Source organism: Amphiura filiformis, chromosome 14 (genome assembly GCF_039555335.1).
Source record: "Amphiura filiformis chromosome 14, Afil_fr2py, whole genome shotgun sequence".
Classification (NCBI taxonomy): Eukaryota; Metazoa; Echinodermata; class Ophiuroidea; order Amphilepidida; family Amphiuridae; genus Amphiura; species Amphiura filiformis.
In genome coordinates this window covers 57,290,865-57,308,451 of record NC_092641.1, presented here as the reverse complement: position 1 = coordinate 57,308,451, position 17,587 = coordinate 57,290,865, and the positions used below count along the sequence as shown (strand labels likewise).

The window sequence follows — 17,587 nt, the reverse complement described above, 5'->3', positions numbered from 1 at the left end:
TAATTTAATAAGATGACAATTTAATAAAATATAATATTTTGTCTGAGCATATTTGAGTTCCAGATCTTGTTTCAATTCACAATACTTACCAACTTATTTGTGCCATCTGTTTTCTTGAGTATTTCTTCAGCAAGGTCATATCTATTCCATGAGATTGCTAAATCCAACTTTCTGGCCATCGTTGATTCCTCATTGTCTCCACCTTTCAAATCGAGTGAAATAATTATATGCATAAATCGTATTAATGCATAATAAAAATAAGAACAAAAAAATGTTTAGAGTAAAGGAATAGCGTTGAAGAAGCAGCTGAATGAAGAAATGCTGCTACACTATTTCAAAATGATGATTTAGGTATGCTTGTTTAACATCAACAACATTAATGTTGTGTGTTATTGCTCATTTCTCTACAACATATATATTAAAGTATTTTCGCCAGGCTCAATTTTATCTGATTTATCGAGTCTCATACCACACAACAGGGCTTTCAGAATAGCGGCATTCATATCCTTGGTGCCTCCTTTACCCATATCACAAATTGTTATCTGTTGAAATAAACACAGCAAGAAAAATAAAATACCGCAAACTAATCAATGAAACGACTGCGTTTAAAAATAGTCTTGATTTAAGTTTCGTGTGCTGAGAAATATTAGTGTACCGACTCAGACTCCTACATGAAGCTGCTTTATGTGCTGAGAAATGACCGGCCACTTGCTTTAATATTTGGGGGCCCTGAATGTCCATAATATTTCATTTCATTTCATTTCATTAAAGGTTTATTCAAACAATGTCATCACAGTATAAACACCGAATTGCAACAATTTTACACAAAAATTAACAACATAATAATAATCATATAAACGATACAAGAAAATTACAAACAATATCAAATATGACCAATACATAGACCCCATACATGCATACAGACCCACCCCCTCGCACATCCCACCCACACACTCATAATATGCACGCACCCCGACAGATCCTCTCCATGACCTTCGAGATAAAGCTCAAGTTCGATATAGGTCGATAGTTTTCTGAGATCATAACGGTCTGCATTGGGTTTCTTGATAAGTGTAATCACACGTGCTTTCCTAAATGAAGCAGGTAACTGACCCTGGGATAACAAAGCGTTCACGAGTCTTGTAATAACGGGAAGCAACACCCCGAGTAATTCTTGCTTTAAAAGCCATATGGGGATGGGATCCAACGAGCAAGACTTAGTCGGAGATTCGGATAACACTTTACAAACCTCTTCCTCTGTGACAGGCTGGAATGTCTCGTACTGTGTATGACATAACTCAGACACTTGAACACAGACAGGGTTGTTTGGCGATTGGCTAAAGCTGTTTATGGATGTTTGTGACTTTCGACGTGAAAAAGTCAGCGAATTTGTCAGCGAGATCTTTGCCATTATCATGTTCAGGAAGAGTTGGCTCTGATTTGCCATTAGTGATGGTGTCAACGACTTTAAAAAGCTGCTGTTGGTTACGTCCACTGATCTGTTTACGGTGATAAATACGTTTGGCAACCAGCAGCAGACGATAGTAAGTGTTTAATACATTCAAGCTGATTTTTAGGGAAATGGGAAAAAAAATGAAAAAATAGTACAAAAGAAATTCGTAATATTTTGGATATAGTGATTATTTTTTGCTACTTTTGGCTATGAAATACCGGGTGACATTAAACGGAATGTTTGTTTATTGCCAAAGAATGATAGACTGTAGCATTGGTATCACTTTTAGCATAGTTTTAGATATATTTATATCTGTACCCAGCTATAAATATCATGGAAAATAGAACTCAAGTACTTTAATTAATGTTGTGTGCAAGTATAGTTTCGCACGCGGACATCTTCTTAGTCTTCTTTATCAGTCGTTTATTTTGTAAACCTGCTGATCACAACTAAGGTCAACTACGTCAACATGAGCAACCAAAAAGACAAGGTAATACAACATGATATTAATAATTTTAAAGTTGCGTAACAAAACCTACCATCTTCTTCTTTTCTCTGATTTTCTCGCAAAGGTTCTCCCACTTTATTTTGTTGATGAGGGTTTTCGTCTCTTCATCGTCACTGTCGTAACTTTCTTTGATTGCCTTTGAACAATTGTTCCTAAGACAAAACAAAAGAACTTAAGTAATAAAAAAGTATTAATGTAGTAAACAGGCCACCATATTTCACAACATACAACAAAAACAATACTTTCACTGTAGTGGCGTCACAATTATTATTAGGTCATTCGTCAGTACGTTCGTAAGAAAAGTCAAGTTAAGTACAAATTTGAACAAATGTCTTCCTATACTATAAAATCAATGACCGACTGATGTCATGAAATTTGATATGAATTGTTTGGGGCGATTATTGCACTCACATATTATGTATCCTCATCAAATGCGCATATTAAGTAGCCCATTTGCATATTATTGCATATTATCAAACATGGTAACCCTTGTAGAAAACCATGATCAGTTTTCATCATTATTATGTTTTCAGAATCTTGCTTCCTATACCTTGTATAGAGTTAAAGAGGCCAATATATTCAAGACTTGGGCTCAAAATGCCCATATTTTTAGCACGAATTTTTTGAAAATTTTAAATTTCCCGCCAATATACGTATAGATTTAGGATCGGTCATATGCGACCTTTAAGCGGCCATGAATTGTGTAAATGAAACTACAAACGAGATAGACAAAATATTACTATGCATGTATACTCTTAGCAAAAGAGGTTTTCATTGAGAATTTTCCAAGAATTTCAATGGCTCAAATTCTGCACCCTTGAATTTTTTGAAGACCTCAGTTCGTATATTATAACCACAATGTTTAGAACTCAGTTTAATTCTTTGTTTTGCTACAGGTCTATATAGCTATGAGTTCACTCAATTTATAGTTTACACTTCCGGTCTTTTTTTATTATTATTCTTTTACGTCACATAATAAAGGTTTCAATAAGTATTCCTAAAATTACAAAACATTTCTTTACATAGCTTGACATACATTTCGTTGATTTAAACATTGAAAAATCTTTGAGTAGAGGAATCTTTTTGAAACCCTCTCAACGTTATCTCAACTGTATTCTTGATTTTGGTCAAAAATAATCACATTTTCCAAAAATGATGCTCTCAGCAAAAGTTGCAGACACGATAGACCACAGATTTAGAACCATTTTCCGTTTTAAGCAGCAAGGTTGCTGGACCTTTTAATTTTGAAGATTATTTTACAACATATTCGCCTTCATTTGTCAGGCTAATGATGCCGTAACAAAGGCAGCAGAAATCGAGTTGCAGGAGAAAATAATCAAGATGTGTCACAATACGCCACAGGTCGCTCGATTTGTGTGCTTTTACTTAGGGGGTACACTATTTGAACCCTGTAGAGCTTCTTTTGTTTTTATCCTATCGCGATGTGTTTTTAAAACAATTCTTGTTATGCTTTATGTTTGCTCAAGACTTGAAAACGTGGAATTGTTTTTCTAATCTCCCTTCGGCAGATGTTATAATTCTTATCTTTATATGGCTCAGTTTTTAATATACTTACTCATCTGCTACCTCTCTGTGGATGTGCGCCAATATGTTAGCTGCACGACCAGTCTTATCGCATACAACTATGGCTATGTTGTTGTTGAGTGATTCGAGAACATGGTTTATGGCATCGTCTCCTCCTTCAAGTACAATCAAAACGAAGGGAACGTCGCTACTTTTGTCAGTTGGTGTCATGTCTGTGAATATATCAAAAATTAATAGACATTTAATTCACTGAGCACAGAACCATTATCATACGGTTTACTTTGTGAACTTTGACCTTTAACCTGAATTATGTACATCCTGTAAACATTGATTTATCATGTCTATATAATTTGCGTCACTGTGCTTTATTATTCGAAGGAAATGAAGTATGTTGAAGGTCGTTATTATACGTTCCAGCTACGGTGACACCTCGAGACTTCACGATGGACAAAAGTGACAAAGACAGTGTCATCGTTGAAAAAGATGATAGTCATATACTAAACATGACCATTGATGATCAATCAATCAATCAATAACTGATATTTATAGAGCGCCAAAAACCAAAAAGAAATTGCACTAAGGCGCTATAATCTAGGCACAAAAAGCAAGGAATAAACAATGATTATACAATGATACCCTGTGATACAAGCAAAAATATACTACTACAACAACAATATAATTATTAAAAGCAAAATGTCATTGGTTGTAAGCAATAGTGAAAAGATGATGTTTCAAGAGTTTTTTGAATATGTCCAAAGATCCAGCAAGTTTGATGCGATCTGGCAGTTGGTTCCAAATGCGAGGAGCGTGGCATGAAAATGACCGGTCGGCAAAAGTTGCGGTGTTGAGTGCGAAGTTGAACAAATTGAGGTGCAGATGAAGATGTAGAACGGAGCCGTCTGGAACCAGTGTGAACTTGCAGCATGGCAGACATGTATTCAGGGGTTTGCTGGCGTGGACTTGAAAACCAGAACAAGGACTTTAAAGGCAATACGTTGTTTGATGGGAAGCCAATGCAAGTCGATGAGGTCGGAGGTGATGGGATCATATTTTCGCTTCCTGGTAATAAGGCGAGCCGAGGTGCGTTGAATGTTCTGAAGACGTGTTAACAGAGAGCCAGTTATGCCAATTAGTAAGCTGTTACAATAATCCAACGGAGATGTAACAAGGGTATGGACAGCGAGTTTAGTGGCCTCGGTGGTGAGCATTTTGCGGGCTCGACCAATATTAATGAGTTGGTAATTGGCAGCTTTGGAAATGTTAGCGACTTGAGCACTCATTAGCCAGTTGGGCTCTGAAACCAAAAACAAGAATGATCGGTTAAGATACTGGCTAATAGTGGCAAAAATGTGCTTTTTTCCTGCTTTTGTATCATTTTGAAAGTTTAGCAACATACCCAAAATCATACGTTACACAGCATCATCATCCCTATATCTTCGTGTCAAAAATGGCCGTGATAGTACGGCGAATCCTCTCGTTTTTCAATAGCTACGCATGGCGATTTTCTTCGAGATAGGCCGAGTGACTCAGGCTAAGCATACTATTTATACCATACGACTATCATATGAGATACCACCAAGTTTCTATTCTACACATTACGATTTGTGTATGCTCTAGTACCCCATATATTATTTATTTTATATGATGTTGCTATTACAAGAAAATTCGATATGTTTTCAGGTAAAACCCAGATTTTGTTTTTAATAATACACTAATTAGCGACCATTGCTGTTTGATGTGGATATATTTTACTGCATTTTATAAGTAACGATTTTTAAATCGTAAATAAAAATTGTGATATATTAAATTTTGAGAATTTACAATTATATAAAGGAACACATTTAGCCCATTCACCTAAGATCCAGGTGCTTGTAGAGAATATTCAATCAACGTGTCTATAACACAATGCATATGTAAACTTTCTGTAGATTTAAAAACCAAAAGCCATATTTTGTGTCTTTTCTGCAATTGATTAAATTTCATTACAAGCTTGAGAAACGAATTGCTATTAGTAATAATACAATGCACAAATTTATTGATAAATGGCATGTTTTAGAACAGATGTGTTGTTAACTTTCACCATTCTTTTTAAAAGCTGTAATGGATTGCGCTCTTTTCAAACATCATGTAATGTTTTATTTTCAATGTTCTCCTGCATTATGTAATTCTGTGTAGTTTTTCATTTTCTGTATACATGTCTTTCTCCCATTGAGCACAGGGAAATAAAAGCCGTTTTGGCTATGTGAAATATAAAAAAAAATATGTAAACTTTCTTTATCTGTGTCAATAATAGAGTATTGATTTGAATAGAATTGAATACATTTTGAGTTTGTACTTTACAAATGAGCGATCTAGCTATCAATTTCTAGCCAATCAGATAGGATCCCTTTTCTTGCGTTCGGTGAAATACCAATCGCCCGTCGCTCACCAACGGAGTATGGAGCTGTATGGAAAAAATATTTATAATATAGGGTGTTGACACTGTGCGTTACTGAACTTTTGACCCTAATCATATACAGTTCCCACACACGCTGGCTAATGTACTATTGCAAGTGACGACACTGAGTTACGTCATTTTTAAGAGTAGTATTTTGAATGTTTTAAGGGATCTGGAATGAGCGTTTTGAGCGTTTCGACAGTATTTTTTGTGGGACATGAGAGCACATCAGACATATCGAATTGCATTCTGAATACGAAGAATGTCTTTCTGATATCAAATAATTTTAATTTTTGAAATTCACGATATAATACAAATTTTATGACAAATTATTAAAATTTGATATTTTGCACATTTTTGCTATATAACAGTCCACGAAGTAAATTTTATAAATCTAATGACATATTCTTAAAGTGTATGTAGCTGGGAGGAAAAGCCGACGATCAATTGAAAATGTTTACCTTTCATATTAAAGATATGGATTTTTTCCCAAAAAAGACCTATTTTTTTTTGTGTTTTGGGAAAAAAATCCATATCTTCAATACAAAAGGTCAAAATTTTTAATTGATCGTCGGCTTTTCATCCCACTTACATACACTTTAAGTATAAATCATCAGATTTATAAAGTTTACTTCGAGTACTGTTAAATATCAAAAATATCAATTTTTAATCATTTGCCATAAAATGTGTATTACATTGCGAATTTCAAAAAATCAAAATTATTTGATATCAGAAGGACATTCTTCGTATTCAGAATGCAATTCGATATGTCTGATGTGCTCTAATGTCCCACAATAAATACTGTCCAAACGTTCATACCACACCCCTTAAGTCACATAGGAAATGACCTATTAAGCGACCATTAATCCAATCCATGTGCAGACACAATAGACCACAGATTTGGAACCATTCCCCGTTTTAAGCAACAAGGCTGCTGAACCTTAATTTTTTATCATTGAAATGCGTATAGCTTGTGGAGCAAAGTAGCATCGTGCCGAATTAGGTATCAAAGTACGCAGAACTACTTTATGTTGCAATTTAGTTTTAGTGTCTTTCACAAATGGCTTTTGTTTTAAGTGTACGGATACTTTTTGTGCTCCGTGTAGTGATATTTGAATTAGCATTTTATCTTGTTCTATCATGTTGTAATTTATCTCAAATTGTTTCTCTTATTGAATAAAAAAAGACCAATTGTCATATTGTCACTAGAGTGCTTATCCAGCAAACACAAAACGTTTTCGACATCATTTGCAAAAGGTTATAAAAGGTTGTCAGAAAACGCTTAAATGTCGGGTTATATAAAGGGTACATTAATGGTATAAAACGTTTTCATAGCATTAAATAACATTTGTTGGTAATTTACTGCACAGCAAACACAAATGTTTTACAGAAACAATTTAAATGTCGAGTTATACAAAGGTTATTAAAACGTTTTAATAACATGCCAAAAACATTTTTGAAAACTTGGTACAAATCATTCTAAACAGAATGTTATTTTGGGGTTGAAAAAATATTTTGCAAAAATGTTTGCCCAAAATATTATCAATAACGTTTTTAAAATGTTTTCACGACCTTCACTGATATGGCCTAATCAGTGTTTAACCCGACATTTAAATGTTATTAAAACGTTTTGTAAAAAACATTTTAAGAACATTTCTGTGTTTGCTGAGTGCAAACATTTTAACATAATGTTATTTAAGTGTTGACAAAATATTTGGCCACAAATGTTTGCAAAAATAGTTTACAATGACATTTCGAAAACATTTTAAAAATATTGTTGTAGTGTGTTTTCATACAAAACGTTAAAACGATTTCATGACCTTTATATAACCCGACATTTTAATGTTATTAAAACGTTTTTACCTAAACCAAAACCCAAAATATAACTTATTTAAAAGTTTTAAAAACGTCTTTGTGTTTGCTGGGTAGGTCAGGAGTTATATAACTGAGTATGTCAAAATGGCAAATGCACAGAGGTCAAATTTTCTAAAATGCACCAATTCGATTGTAACTTGTCTCAGATTATTCCTCTCGGCGACTGAATGGTAAAATAATTTGTTTGAGAAATGTATAACCTTAGAATCGGATGAGATCATGGGTTACACATGCACATTTTTTAAAAATAAAATTCTGAGTGAACAATAGCCCGTGAGGTGTGACACAGGTCAAGAACTAGGTCAAGGCACCTAGGCACACTATAAAAGACAAGCATATGGGCTAATCAGTGTTTCACAGCAGCTTTATGAACTACAAGAGTGCAAGGGGTACAGTAAAGCATCAGACAAGTGAAATGCACTCTGCTTTTGAAGGATGGTGCTCAGTTGTCAGACATGTCTCTGACTACTCCATCTGGTAGGCTATTCCAAACGTAAACTACAGTGTAGATGAAGGTCTTGCCAGTAGATATGGTTCTAGAAACTGGTACTGTGAGAGCATGGCAAGGCATGGACAAGCTGTAGCGAGTAGCTCTTCTGACTACAAATGGCTTCGGTAGCAGTGTCTTTAGATATGGTGGGCACAAGCTGGTGTGTATTTTGTAGGGAACTGTTGCTGCAGCCGCTTGATGTCTTTGATGGAGAAATGTGATGTTCAGCTCTCTTCGCTCATACATATGATTCGAAGGGCCTTCTTCTGGATAGAGTATAGCAATCCTAGAGTGGTGGCGCTGGTACTCATCCAGGACACTGAGGCCTATCACACTGCGAGCTTGGGCCTTGTATACGGGTGCTCAAGGTTATTTGCAACTCTCCTCATAGTGCCCAGCTTTCTGCCCTGCTCTAGATGAGACGTTAGAAATGTGCTTTGGTCCAGGTCAGCTTGCTGTCGACTGTGACTCCCAAGATCCCAAGAAGGTTGTTTTTAGAGAGGCTGTACATGTAAAAGTTCCATCTTCAGGCATCCTCAGGATATGTCCCAAAAATCGTTATAGTCGTGATAAGATTTGATAAGACGCACAGTGTTGGTGATGGTATAGATCCTTTCATTACTAACATGGTCAGTGCGCTTGATGTTCAGCATTATCCTATAACATGATGTACCTAAAGCGTTGATCTTATTTTCCATGACAGTAGATATCACCCAGGCCTCACACCCACAGAGCAATATACTGTAACACAAGTAGTGTTAACAAACTTGACCTTTGTTGCAACAGTGATTGTTGGACTTCTCCACAGATGCTCCCGTTTCCAAAATGCACTCTTTCCTTGGAATATTTGGAACATGTATATGAATTAGCGTTAACAATGGTTAGCTGGTTTAAAGTCAAAACAGTTTTGACTAAACCAGAGCATGGTAGACTTTTTGAACCGTTTTGTTATGTATTTAGGCTAAATTCAAAATTTATATAAAAAGGCTTGTATTTTGATGGATGACAGAAACATTTTGTTCATTGTTAAAGTTACATCAGTCACGGATTTCTTTAAATTAGTCATTATTATGGTAAAAAGAATCCTTCAGCCCTCTATACTATAGGCAAACAAAGTTAGTAACCTGAAGTGCGATGAGATTTCGTATGTTTAGGAGTGTAATTTGAGAAGCAGTTATGATGAAATCGGGCTATTTTTTAACATATATGACCTATTCGACGTTATAACCCGTTTTTTATTCCTAGCGTTGAGAGAAACAATTTGAGATATCTAGCATACTAGCATACTAGACAAAGACTCAAATACTGTATCAAGAAGAATCAGACAATCAGATCCGCAAGAAGGGGGCTAATGCCATCAACCGCGATGACGGCTCTTTCTCTCTGAGTCAAGTATATGATCCACTGCTAAAACAAACTTTGATCCCGAGGAGTGAGAGTGCATCCAAACACCGCGGGAAATGCAGTGGACCAGATCACTTGTGATCAAGCCATCAGCCTGGATGGCGAAAGCTCAAGTCAGTTAGTATACATTTATTGGATTTGGCACACTAAAATCTAAACAACAATTTGAGTTACATTATAACATGACTTACCATTTTTGAGTTTTAGCCCCATTACGAACTGTGATCCCTCGTGGGAAGCATAGGGTATATAGAAAAATGAAACCAATTCTAGTCTTATTGTTTTAGGTGTAAGGATGCCAAAAACCATTGGATCCACTAATGCAAGAAAAGAACACCCCAAACACACAGCATCATGTATTATACGGGAAAAGATAGGGCTACTTTACAATGGCCTTGATTCTCATGGTAGAGTAAATTAATCCTCTTTAATTCATTCTTACTACATTATTCTAGACATAACGATCTATCAAAATAAAATACTTACTTTTGTAACAGCTGTCATTTGCATTTGAACGGAGGCTCCATATTCTAGCCAATGGTTTCTTCTTGCGCTCTACAGATTTAAGATGGCATTTTGACGATTATTTTGAGTCAAATGACGAGTCATAAAGGGTATAAAACATTTTAATAACATTCAAAAAAAAATTTCGAAAACGATTGGGAGCACGTTCCTCCCGTTCCCTTTGATTTAGAGACTAGCTGATCAAATAATTGATAACATATACCTTTCTTCATGATGTCGACAATAGCTCTTTCTAACTTCGGTCGTAGCTTTAGATCCGCTCCGTAAGTTTTTCGTCCATCATCAACAAGAATGAAATGCGTGTGATTCGGATTTAGCGGAACAGGTTTTTTCCTTTCAACAGGTCTGCCATGAAAATAAACCACTTCATGGTGGATCTTTAAATAAATATAATACCGTTACCTATAACTAAAACACAATTCTATCGGCAGGAACAGATGAAAAAGGAAAAATATGAAAGAGAAGAAGAATGGAGTGTCGAGTAGAAAGCGGTGAAGGCAGTTATTAGAGAGTTTGTGAAATGACTTTTGAAACTTGACTGAAACTGGAACCGCAACTTCATCCATTGTATTTCTTACCCAAAGTTACTTTAACGGGAACGTGATGGTTTCTGTTACAAGAGCGTCTTGTCCTTTAAACTAGGGACCTGCGTATCAATGGCCGATCATATTAAAGGCATGTAAAAGCGACTGCAACAGAAATCCTCCCTTTTGTTTGCTCAAGAGGTTTGTTGGTAATACAAAAGGCGCTTCATTTGAATAAACATGGAAATTATATCCAGTAAGCAAAAGAATTAAGGTAGCAGATGTGTTCATCCCAGTGTATCCTAAATAAAGAAAAATGTGTCAAAATTAAAACAAACAGCCGAAGCCAGTCCTCTTTAGCTCTAATTTAAGACCTTGTTTGTTGAAATTGGTTGAGAATTAAAGAAATGGTGATCCAAAACCTAATGAAGATATGAAATATCATAATATATATGAAATGTGCTAATCAATGAAAGCACAGCGCTAGTTCTCTTGTTCGCGAACGCTTTGTGTACAAATCAATAGGGCATGGTATGTGGCAAACTGCAACTTTTAAATTCGAATCTTCCTTGGTTTTTTGATAGTCGTATCTTTATTTCTTGAACAATTTCAACGAATTAGGTCTTAAATTCGAGCTAAAAGATGCAGCTATTGCCTGTTGATTCCAATTATGACATACCTGCCTTTGTTTAGGATATAATACAGTGGGTGAACTAACTGGTACCTTAATTATTTGGCTCATGCATACAAAACACATAATTACTACACAATATCAAAAACACAGTGTAAAAGATGAAGCTCTGTCAATTACATGTTACTAAGAACGGCGCCCCGTGTGTAGTTAGATATATGAAGTCTAATAGCTTGTGCAACGAAGGAGGAAAGATTCCGGTTTGTCAAGGCAAATAACAAGCACATCCGACCAGATCTGGGAATCAGCTGACATGAGAAACGATCGTGGAGTGGATGACCAGAGTCATCCATCACATCAGTCAGCTTCTTACTCAACAGATCAGCATAAACAGCTTCGATGTCCCGCCGTGACACACCTATAATCCGTCCAGCTTCATTCACAATTCTATCAATTTTGTCCATACCCCCTTTTGCAACATTCACTTCCCAACATAATAAACAATATCTCCAGACGCTTTCAATAACGGAATCATAAAACAAAGCAATTATTTTTACATCAACATTAAAGTAGTTTAGTTTTCTGAGACAATACATTCTGGAGTTCAGTCTTTTGATCAAGTAATCTACAGTTTGTCATCAATCATATTGCCAAGATATTTATATGAGGACACACGCTCCACATTACTATCCTTCACCACTATAGGGTTTGGAGTTGTACTTGACGTCCTAAAATCAATAATCATTTCCTTAGTTTTAGAAACGTTTAATTCCAGGTAATTGGCATCACAATATTTTACGAACTCATCAAGCTGTTGATGGTAGACAGAATCATCATCATTTGTAATTAAAGCAATCATAGCAGTATCGTCAGCAAATTTAATTCGATTCCCATCTATGCCTAAAAAAGGTTAGCCTACACCTGGTTTGTGCGAAAATTATGGACACCCCTCACCCAAACTATATAAGCTCCAATATTAAAAGGCTGATTTTAAAAAGTAATATAAATCCAAATAATTCAAACGTTTATGAGCAAGAGAGCCGGATAGCCACGTCTAAAGTCGACCAAGACCACAAAGTTAGAAGGCTTAAATGTTTTTATAACAATGGGCCTACTCTTTTATATAATGAATAATTTGGTTCACATACAATATCCATATAATGCCACAATGTATAACTTATGTTTGATTGTAATGATGTAAGATTGTAAACGTATAACAGTGGTATTTGTTAGACCAGCATTCTGCTGAATCGGGGTACACAAGGTAGGCCTAAATGAATAAAATAAATAATAAAATAAAATGAACTTCACAAACATCTTTGGTTATATATAGGTTAATAAGAGAGTAAAATAATGTTCACAGTTGCTGCACTTCGCAGACGTTTGGCAGACTGCTGGGTGAAGTAAAATCAGGCCATTTATACGGGAACTCCTCGGCGTTGGAGTAATAACAAAACTTGGTTTCGCAAACTGATTTGGTGTACGTCATGAGCACACACAAAAGTATATATCAAGTGTGACGTTTGGAACAAAAATGTATTTTAATTTAATTCTCACGTTTCACAATACAGTGCGCCTCCAGCGGTCGCTGGGTCGAGGCCAAAATACGCAGTGCATCATGGGAAAAGGTCGACATCCATAGCCCGCGTAATACGAACACAATACGAGAACATACATCATTGTGGGTTTAAATGTCATTATAATGATATTACATGCGAATGCACACGCACACTAAAACAACAGTAGATCCATTTTCTATCTATTGATTACAAGGAATCCTTCGTGGAGCTGTTTCCAACATTATTTATTATCACACTCGCGTGAAAATTCAATAGCAGCTAGAACAGCGATGTCGACTCTGGAGTCAAAAATTTGACTGCAACGAGCAACCGCTGGCGGCGCATCGTATTGTGAAACGCGAGAATTCAATCAGTAATTTTCAGGAGCATGTGGCATGTCATGTTTTTTACCAAAACTAAATTAGATTTCCAATAATTGGTCTATTAACTAGATAATACATAAGAGGAAATTATGTAGTCTATGAGGAAATATGCAAACTATTTTTCTTAAATATGACCTATTTTCATCATAATTTACGGCAGACTATAGATTCTCGCGTTAACTTCCACTTCCAGCGGCTTTAATGGCAGAATGGTTCTGAATACATAATCCTGTATAAACCTCTAGACGTTAAAGTTTATGGTTTCAAACTTCATTTCGCAAATTGTTTATTATTATCTTTGAGCTTACCTTGTTGTCTTTGACGATCAAATTGTCAGATTGTTCCACGTAACCCCATGGTGCTATGCCAATGCACTTGACAGTATCTACTGGTTTAACACCATCCCACCTCAAAACTTGTCCTTCTCTGACAATATCACCGACGCACTTGGTAGCACCACAGTTTGAACCATTTGAAAGTATCCAGGTACTTGTGGCCTTGAAAGCCTTCGGGACATTAATGGACAAAACATTAATGGACGAAACATCTAGATTAATATTTCCGTACTATAATAGTATTTATTTCTGATGATTTTGTTTTAAACCGCACCATGAAAGAGTAACGATTTCCTTTGTATCGAGGCATGGAATAAGAATTCCCAATTCCTTATTTCTCGACCCAAGGGCTAAGAGCACAAAATTGTACAATTGATTTGCTGGGATTGGCGTGTCTTTTCTTAGTTCTTTTTCCACAGTCCTGTTTCTTTCTTTTCTCTTCATACAGGCCAGCATGCTTATATTTTTTAGGTTAATGAACGCGTATTACTGGCTGGGAGAGAAATTAGACAAAATAATGCACACGCGCTGATGTTGATGCGTCTAATGCACGAGCCCCGAAGGGGGAGTGCATTAGACGCATCGACATCAGCACAAACGCATTATTTTGTGCGGAGGTTCCTTGAGGAAGTTATATCCTCTGTAATAATGACATTTTTGGGTAAAAATTGGGGTAAACATCAAATAAAAAGTATGTTTTTCAACCTAAATATCTGATGTTTCACTTAATCCCATATCAAGAATTATTTAGCATTGTAAGCTCTACATCTGTGCCAAATTTGGTGTATTTCCTATAAAAGAATGTAGGATTTCTCCAATATATTGCACAGTGCGGCTGGACGATGGTGATAAAGGATCCATGTGTTATGATGCATTTGCACTGTAAATTACACACATGCAGTTTTCGTCCATTTTCAGTAATAGCAATGTCACGCAAAAACAAATCAAGCTATTTCCATGAAAGTCACAAAATAAGTAGGAGACAGGTGTGGCAATCCGCAAATAAGTTCATCAGGATTGTCGGTAAAATAGATATTAGAAGGTTTCTTTGTACAAATCCAAAAATTTGGGTTGATGTTACGTACCTCAATGACAGTTTCGTGCTAAGACTTAGCACTGATCCAGATGGCTTCTTTTATGTGTCTCCTCTTCCTGTTCTGTTCTCTGTCTTTGATTTGTGACTCCTCCCAACCGATTACATGGTTATGCTCGGCCACGTGATCTGTGATAGCAGATTTATTCTCCTCCCCGTAACGGAGGCCTGTCTTTGCGCTCTGGTATAAGCTTTCAAGAAGAGGGGGGGCAAGACACTCAACAGAGACGAGGGGAACTACTTTCTTCCGCATATTTACGACCAAGTCCTAACAGCGCCATCTACGCCAGCTCCATCCGGTAGCAGCCGACGATGTGCAGGAATTGGTCAGTCAATTTGAGAAAGTGCTAAGTCTTAGCACGAAACTGTCATTGAGGTACGTAACATCAACCCAAATTTTTGGATTTGTACAAAGAAACCTTCTAATATCTAGGTGTGGCAATGTATTGCACTTATTAAGATTAGATACACTGTTGACTATATATTTTTGATATTTTGTTCAAACACGGTATAAATCATTCTGGGACACCATGTATGTCTTTATGATTCGAGTGCAGTAGTTTCTTACCTACATTATAATTTACGAAATTGGAAAGGGATAAGTATAATATTATTGTGTGTCCTTTGATGATTAAACAAACATTGAAGTATTTGGCTTAAAGTACTGGTAACTGGAGAGAGAAAGCGACGAGGAATCCCAAATCACAGCGCCAGGTAATGTCCGGGCCACCGAGTACAAATGTGCATTTATTTTGGAAGGTTCATATTTGTTTTAAATTTTGGGGCGTTTTTTCCGAAATTTGATATCTTGGTGATATTTCAAGAAAGCGACACATACTTTGTTATTGCTAATACAACTCTTTTACGCATACCTACGTTACAATTCGTTTTGGTGATTTATTAATATTATAAATTTTGTGACGGCATTTTGGCACTTTGAATGCGTTTTAAGCTTACCGTGCAATTAACGTTGATACCTGGTCCTGCTCCTTTTATAATTTGTGTTTGATCGTCGGCTTTTGGAAATAGCAGAATGTAGATTGGCTCTGAATAAGTATCGTAGTCCTCTCGTTGGGTCTTTTTATGATATAATTACTTTAAATTCCATTTAAAACCCAAAATTTAGCTCTGAATTCAGGGTTCAAGGCTGCTTTCGGAAAAACCGTAGTCTCAAAAAAGTGCTCGAGTGGCGATTACGTTGTTTTATACTTCCCGCGTTGATGATTGCGTCTACGCCTAATAATATAATTCTTTGAATATGTTGATTATATCAAGATCAAACAATAAGCATCATAAACAAGGAGACTATATTTGTTTGAAGTATTACCTTTTTGAGTGCTTCGTTAAACTCCTTGAACTGTGTTTCATTGTCTTTTGTCATCTGTAAGTTTTTGCTGCCACCAATTACCGAAATTACCAATTTTGGAACTGGCAAATTCCATTCGTTTTGTAGAAGCTCAATGATCACGTCAGGGTCAGTCTCGTCTGATAACCTGATGAACTAATTGTTCAAGACATTATAGAATAATACATATCATTGCTCGATGCAAAATTGTATCGACAATTTATACTTAGTTATGATTTTGTACTTGACCAATTGCAATTTGATGACGGAATAACGGTAATAAAAAGTATTAAATTGTATTTACGAGGGGCGGTCAATAAGTTCGTAGAACAAGATACTTGAAAGAGTACAGGCCAAATTATTTCTATCTCACTCTTGAACATGGTCACTGCATACTTTAATGCACACGTCTCAATTTGCCCTGAAACCTTCTATGTCAACAAATTGGAAGTATTCCGATTGCTCCACGAGGCACTTTTCAGTGTGAAGGATCACCAGCATTGATTTTGTTTTTACCTATAATTCCCGTGATTAATATGTTTTATCAGCTTTAGCCAAACATAGATAAAACTTTTCTCGGTTTTCATTCCAAATGCGATTCTGGGACTTTCTTCTAGAGGACACCCTGGAATACCCAAATGTAAATGGATTTATGTTGAAAACACTTTAATCAAAGTTGTCATATTTTGTGACCAGCTCATCTTGCTAGTTTGGTTCTTACAGTGATGTGAATATATTGTGAAGGAATGAGCTTTAATATGAGACCAAATTCATTACCATGAGACAAAGTAGCACATCCGGCTCTACGAACCTATCGACAGCCTATCGTACTTAATCATAATAATTTATTATTTTAACTATTATATCAATACAACATTAAGACGTTAATGTTTTGACACAGTTTTTAACTTCATCAGGAGACAGGCTACTCATGATAATCTAGGGATCTGTGTTTTAAAGATCATTTGATCTCGTCAATATAAGCAATGAAGACCACCTGCAACATACTATGATTCGGAAAACGGACTTCTTATGGTTTTCACCCTGACATAGTATGTAATATACTTGTCCGGTAATATATTTCTTTACTGATTCCTAACCTGTTGCTAGTCTCCAGATACATTTCACAATTGTGACCGAAAATTGTAGGCACGTCTTAATTTTGTGTTGAGTACATTGGTATAATGTACCAACAAATATGAGCTTTCTTTCAAGTTAGACTACTCTTAATAGTTTAAGAATTTAGGGTAAGTCTGATTATTTGACTTCAAAGTCTGCTGGAAGATTTTCTCTGGAATGCATTCTTACCTTGGATGTCTTCCCATTGTTGTTAACTGTAGGAACGAATAATATATCACCAAAAGCGTCGGTAGGTAGACTGGAGTAATGATGTGTGTTCGATGCTGCCCCGCCTTCCTCCGTTGTCGTATCTGTTTCAGATGATGGTGTGTGCTCTTCCTTTGTACGAGCACAAACGCAA

General features: G+C 36.1%; 1 protein-coding gene and 1 long non-coding RNA gene across 2 annotated transcripts; both read right to left on the bottom strand.

Moving 5' to 3' along the window:
- Positions 1 to 93: 93 nt before the first annotated feature.
- Positions 94 to 2,107, bottom strand: LOC140169090 (uncharacterized). Its single transcript, XR_011861350.1, has 3 exons — positions 1,993 to 2,107; positions 470 to 542; positions 94 to 202 (listed from the first exon to the last, which is right to left on the bottom strand). It is a non-coding gene; the product is annotated as an uncharacterized lncRNA (long non-coding RNA).
- Positions 2,108 to 3,533: 1,426 nt separating this feature from the next.
- LOC140169522 (transient receptor potential cation channel trpm-like) lies at positions 3,534 to 16,230 on the bottom strand. Its single transcript, XM_072192783.1, has 5 exons — positions 16,090 to 16,230; positions 13,643 to 13,840; positions 10,440 to 10,614; positions 10,199 to 10,267; positions 3,534 to 3,718 (listed from the first exon to the last, which is right to left on the bottom strand). The coding sequence occupies exons 1-5, from the start codon at positions 16,141 to 16,143 to the stop codon at positions 3,534 to 3,536; spliced, it is 681 nt and encodes a 226-aa protein (XP_072048884.1). The 5' UTR covers positions 16,144 to 16,230.
- Between the last annotated feature and the right edge of the window lie 1,357 nt (positions 16,231 to 17,587).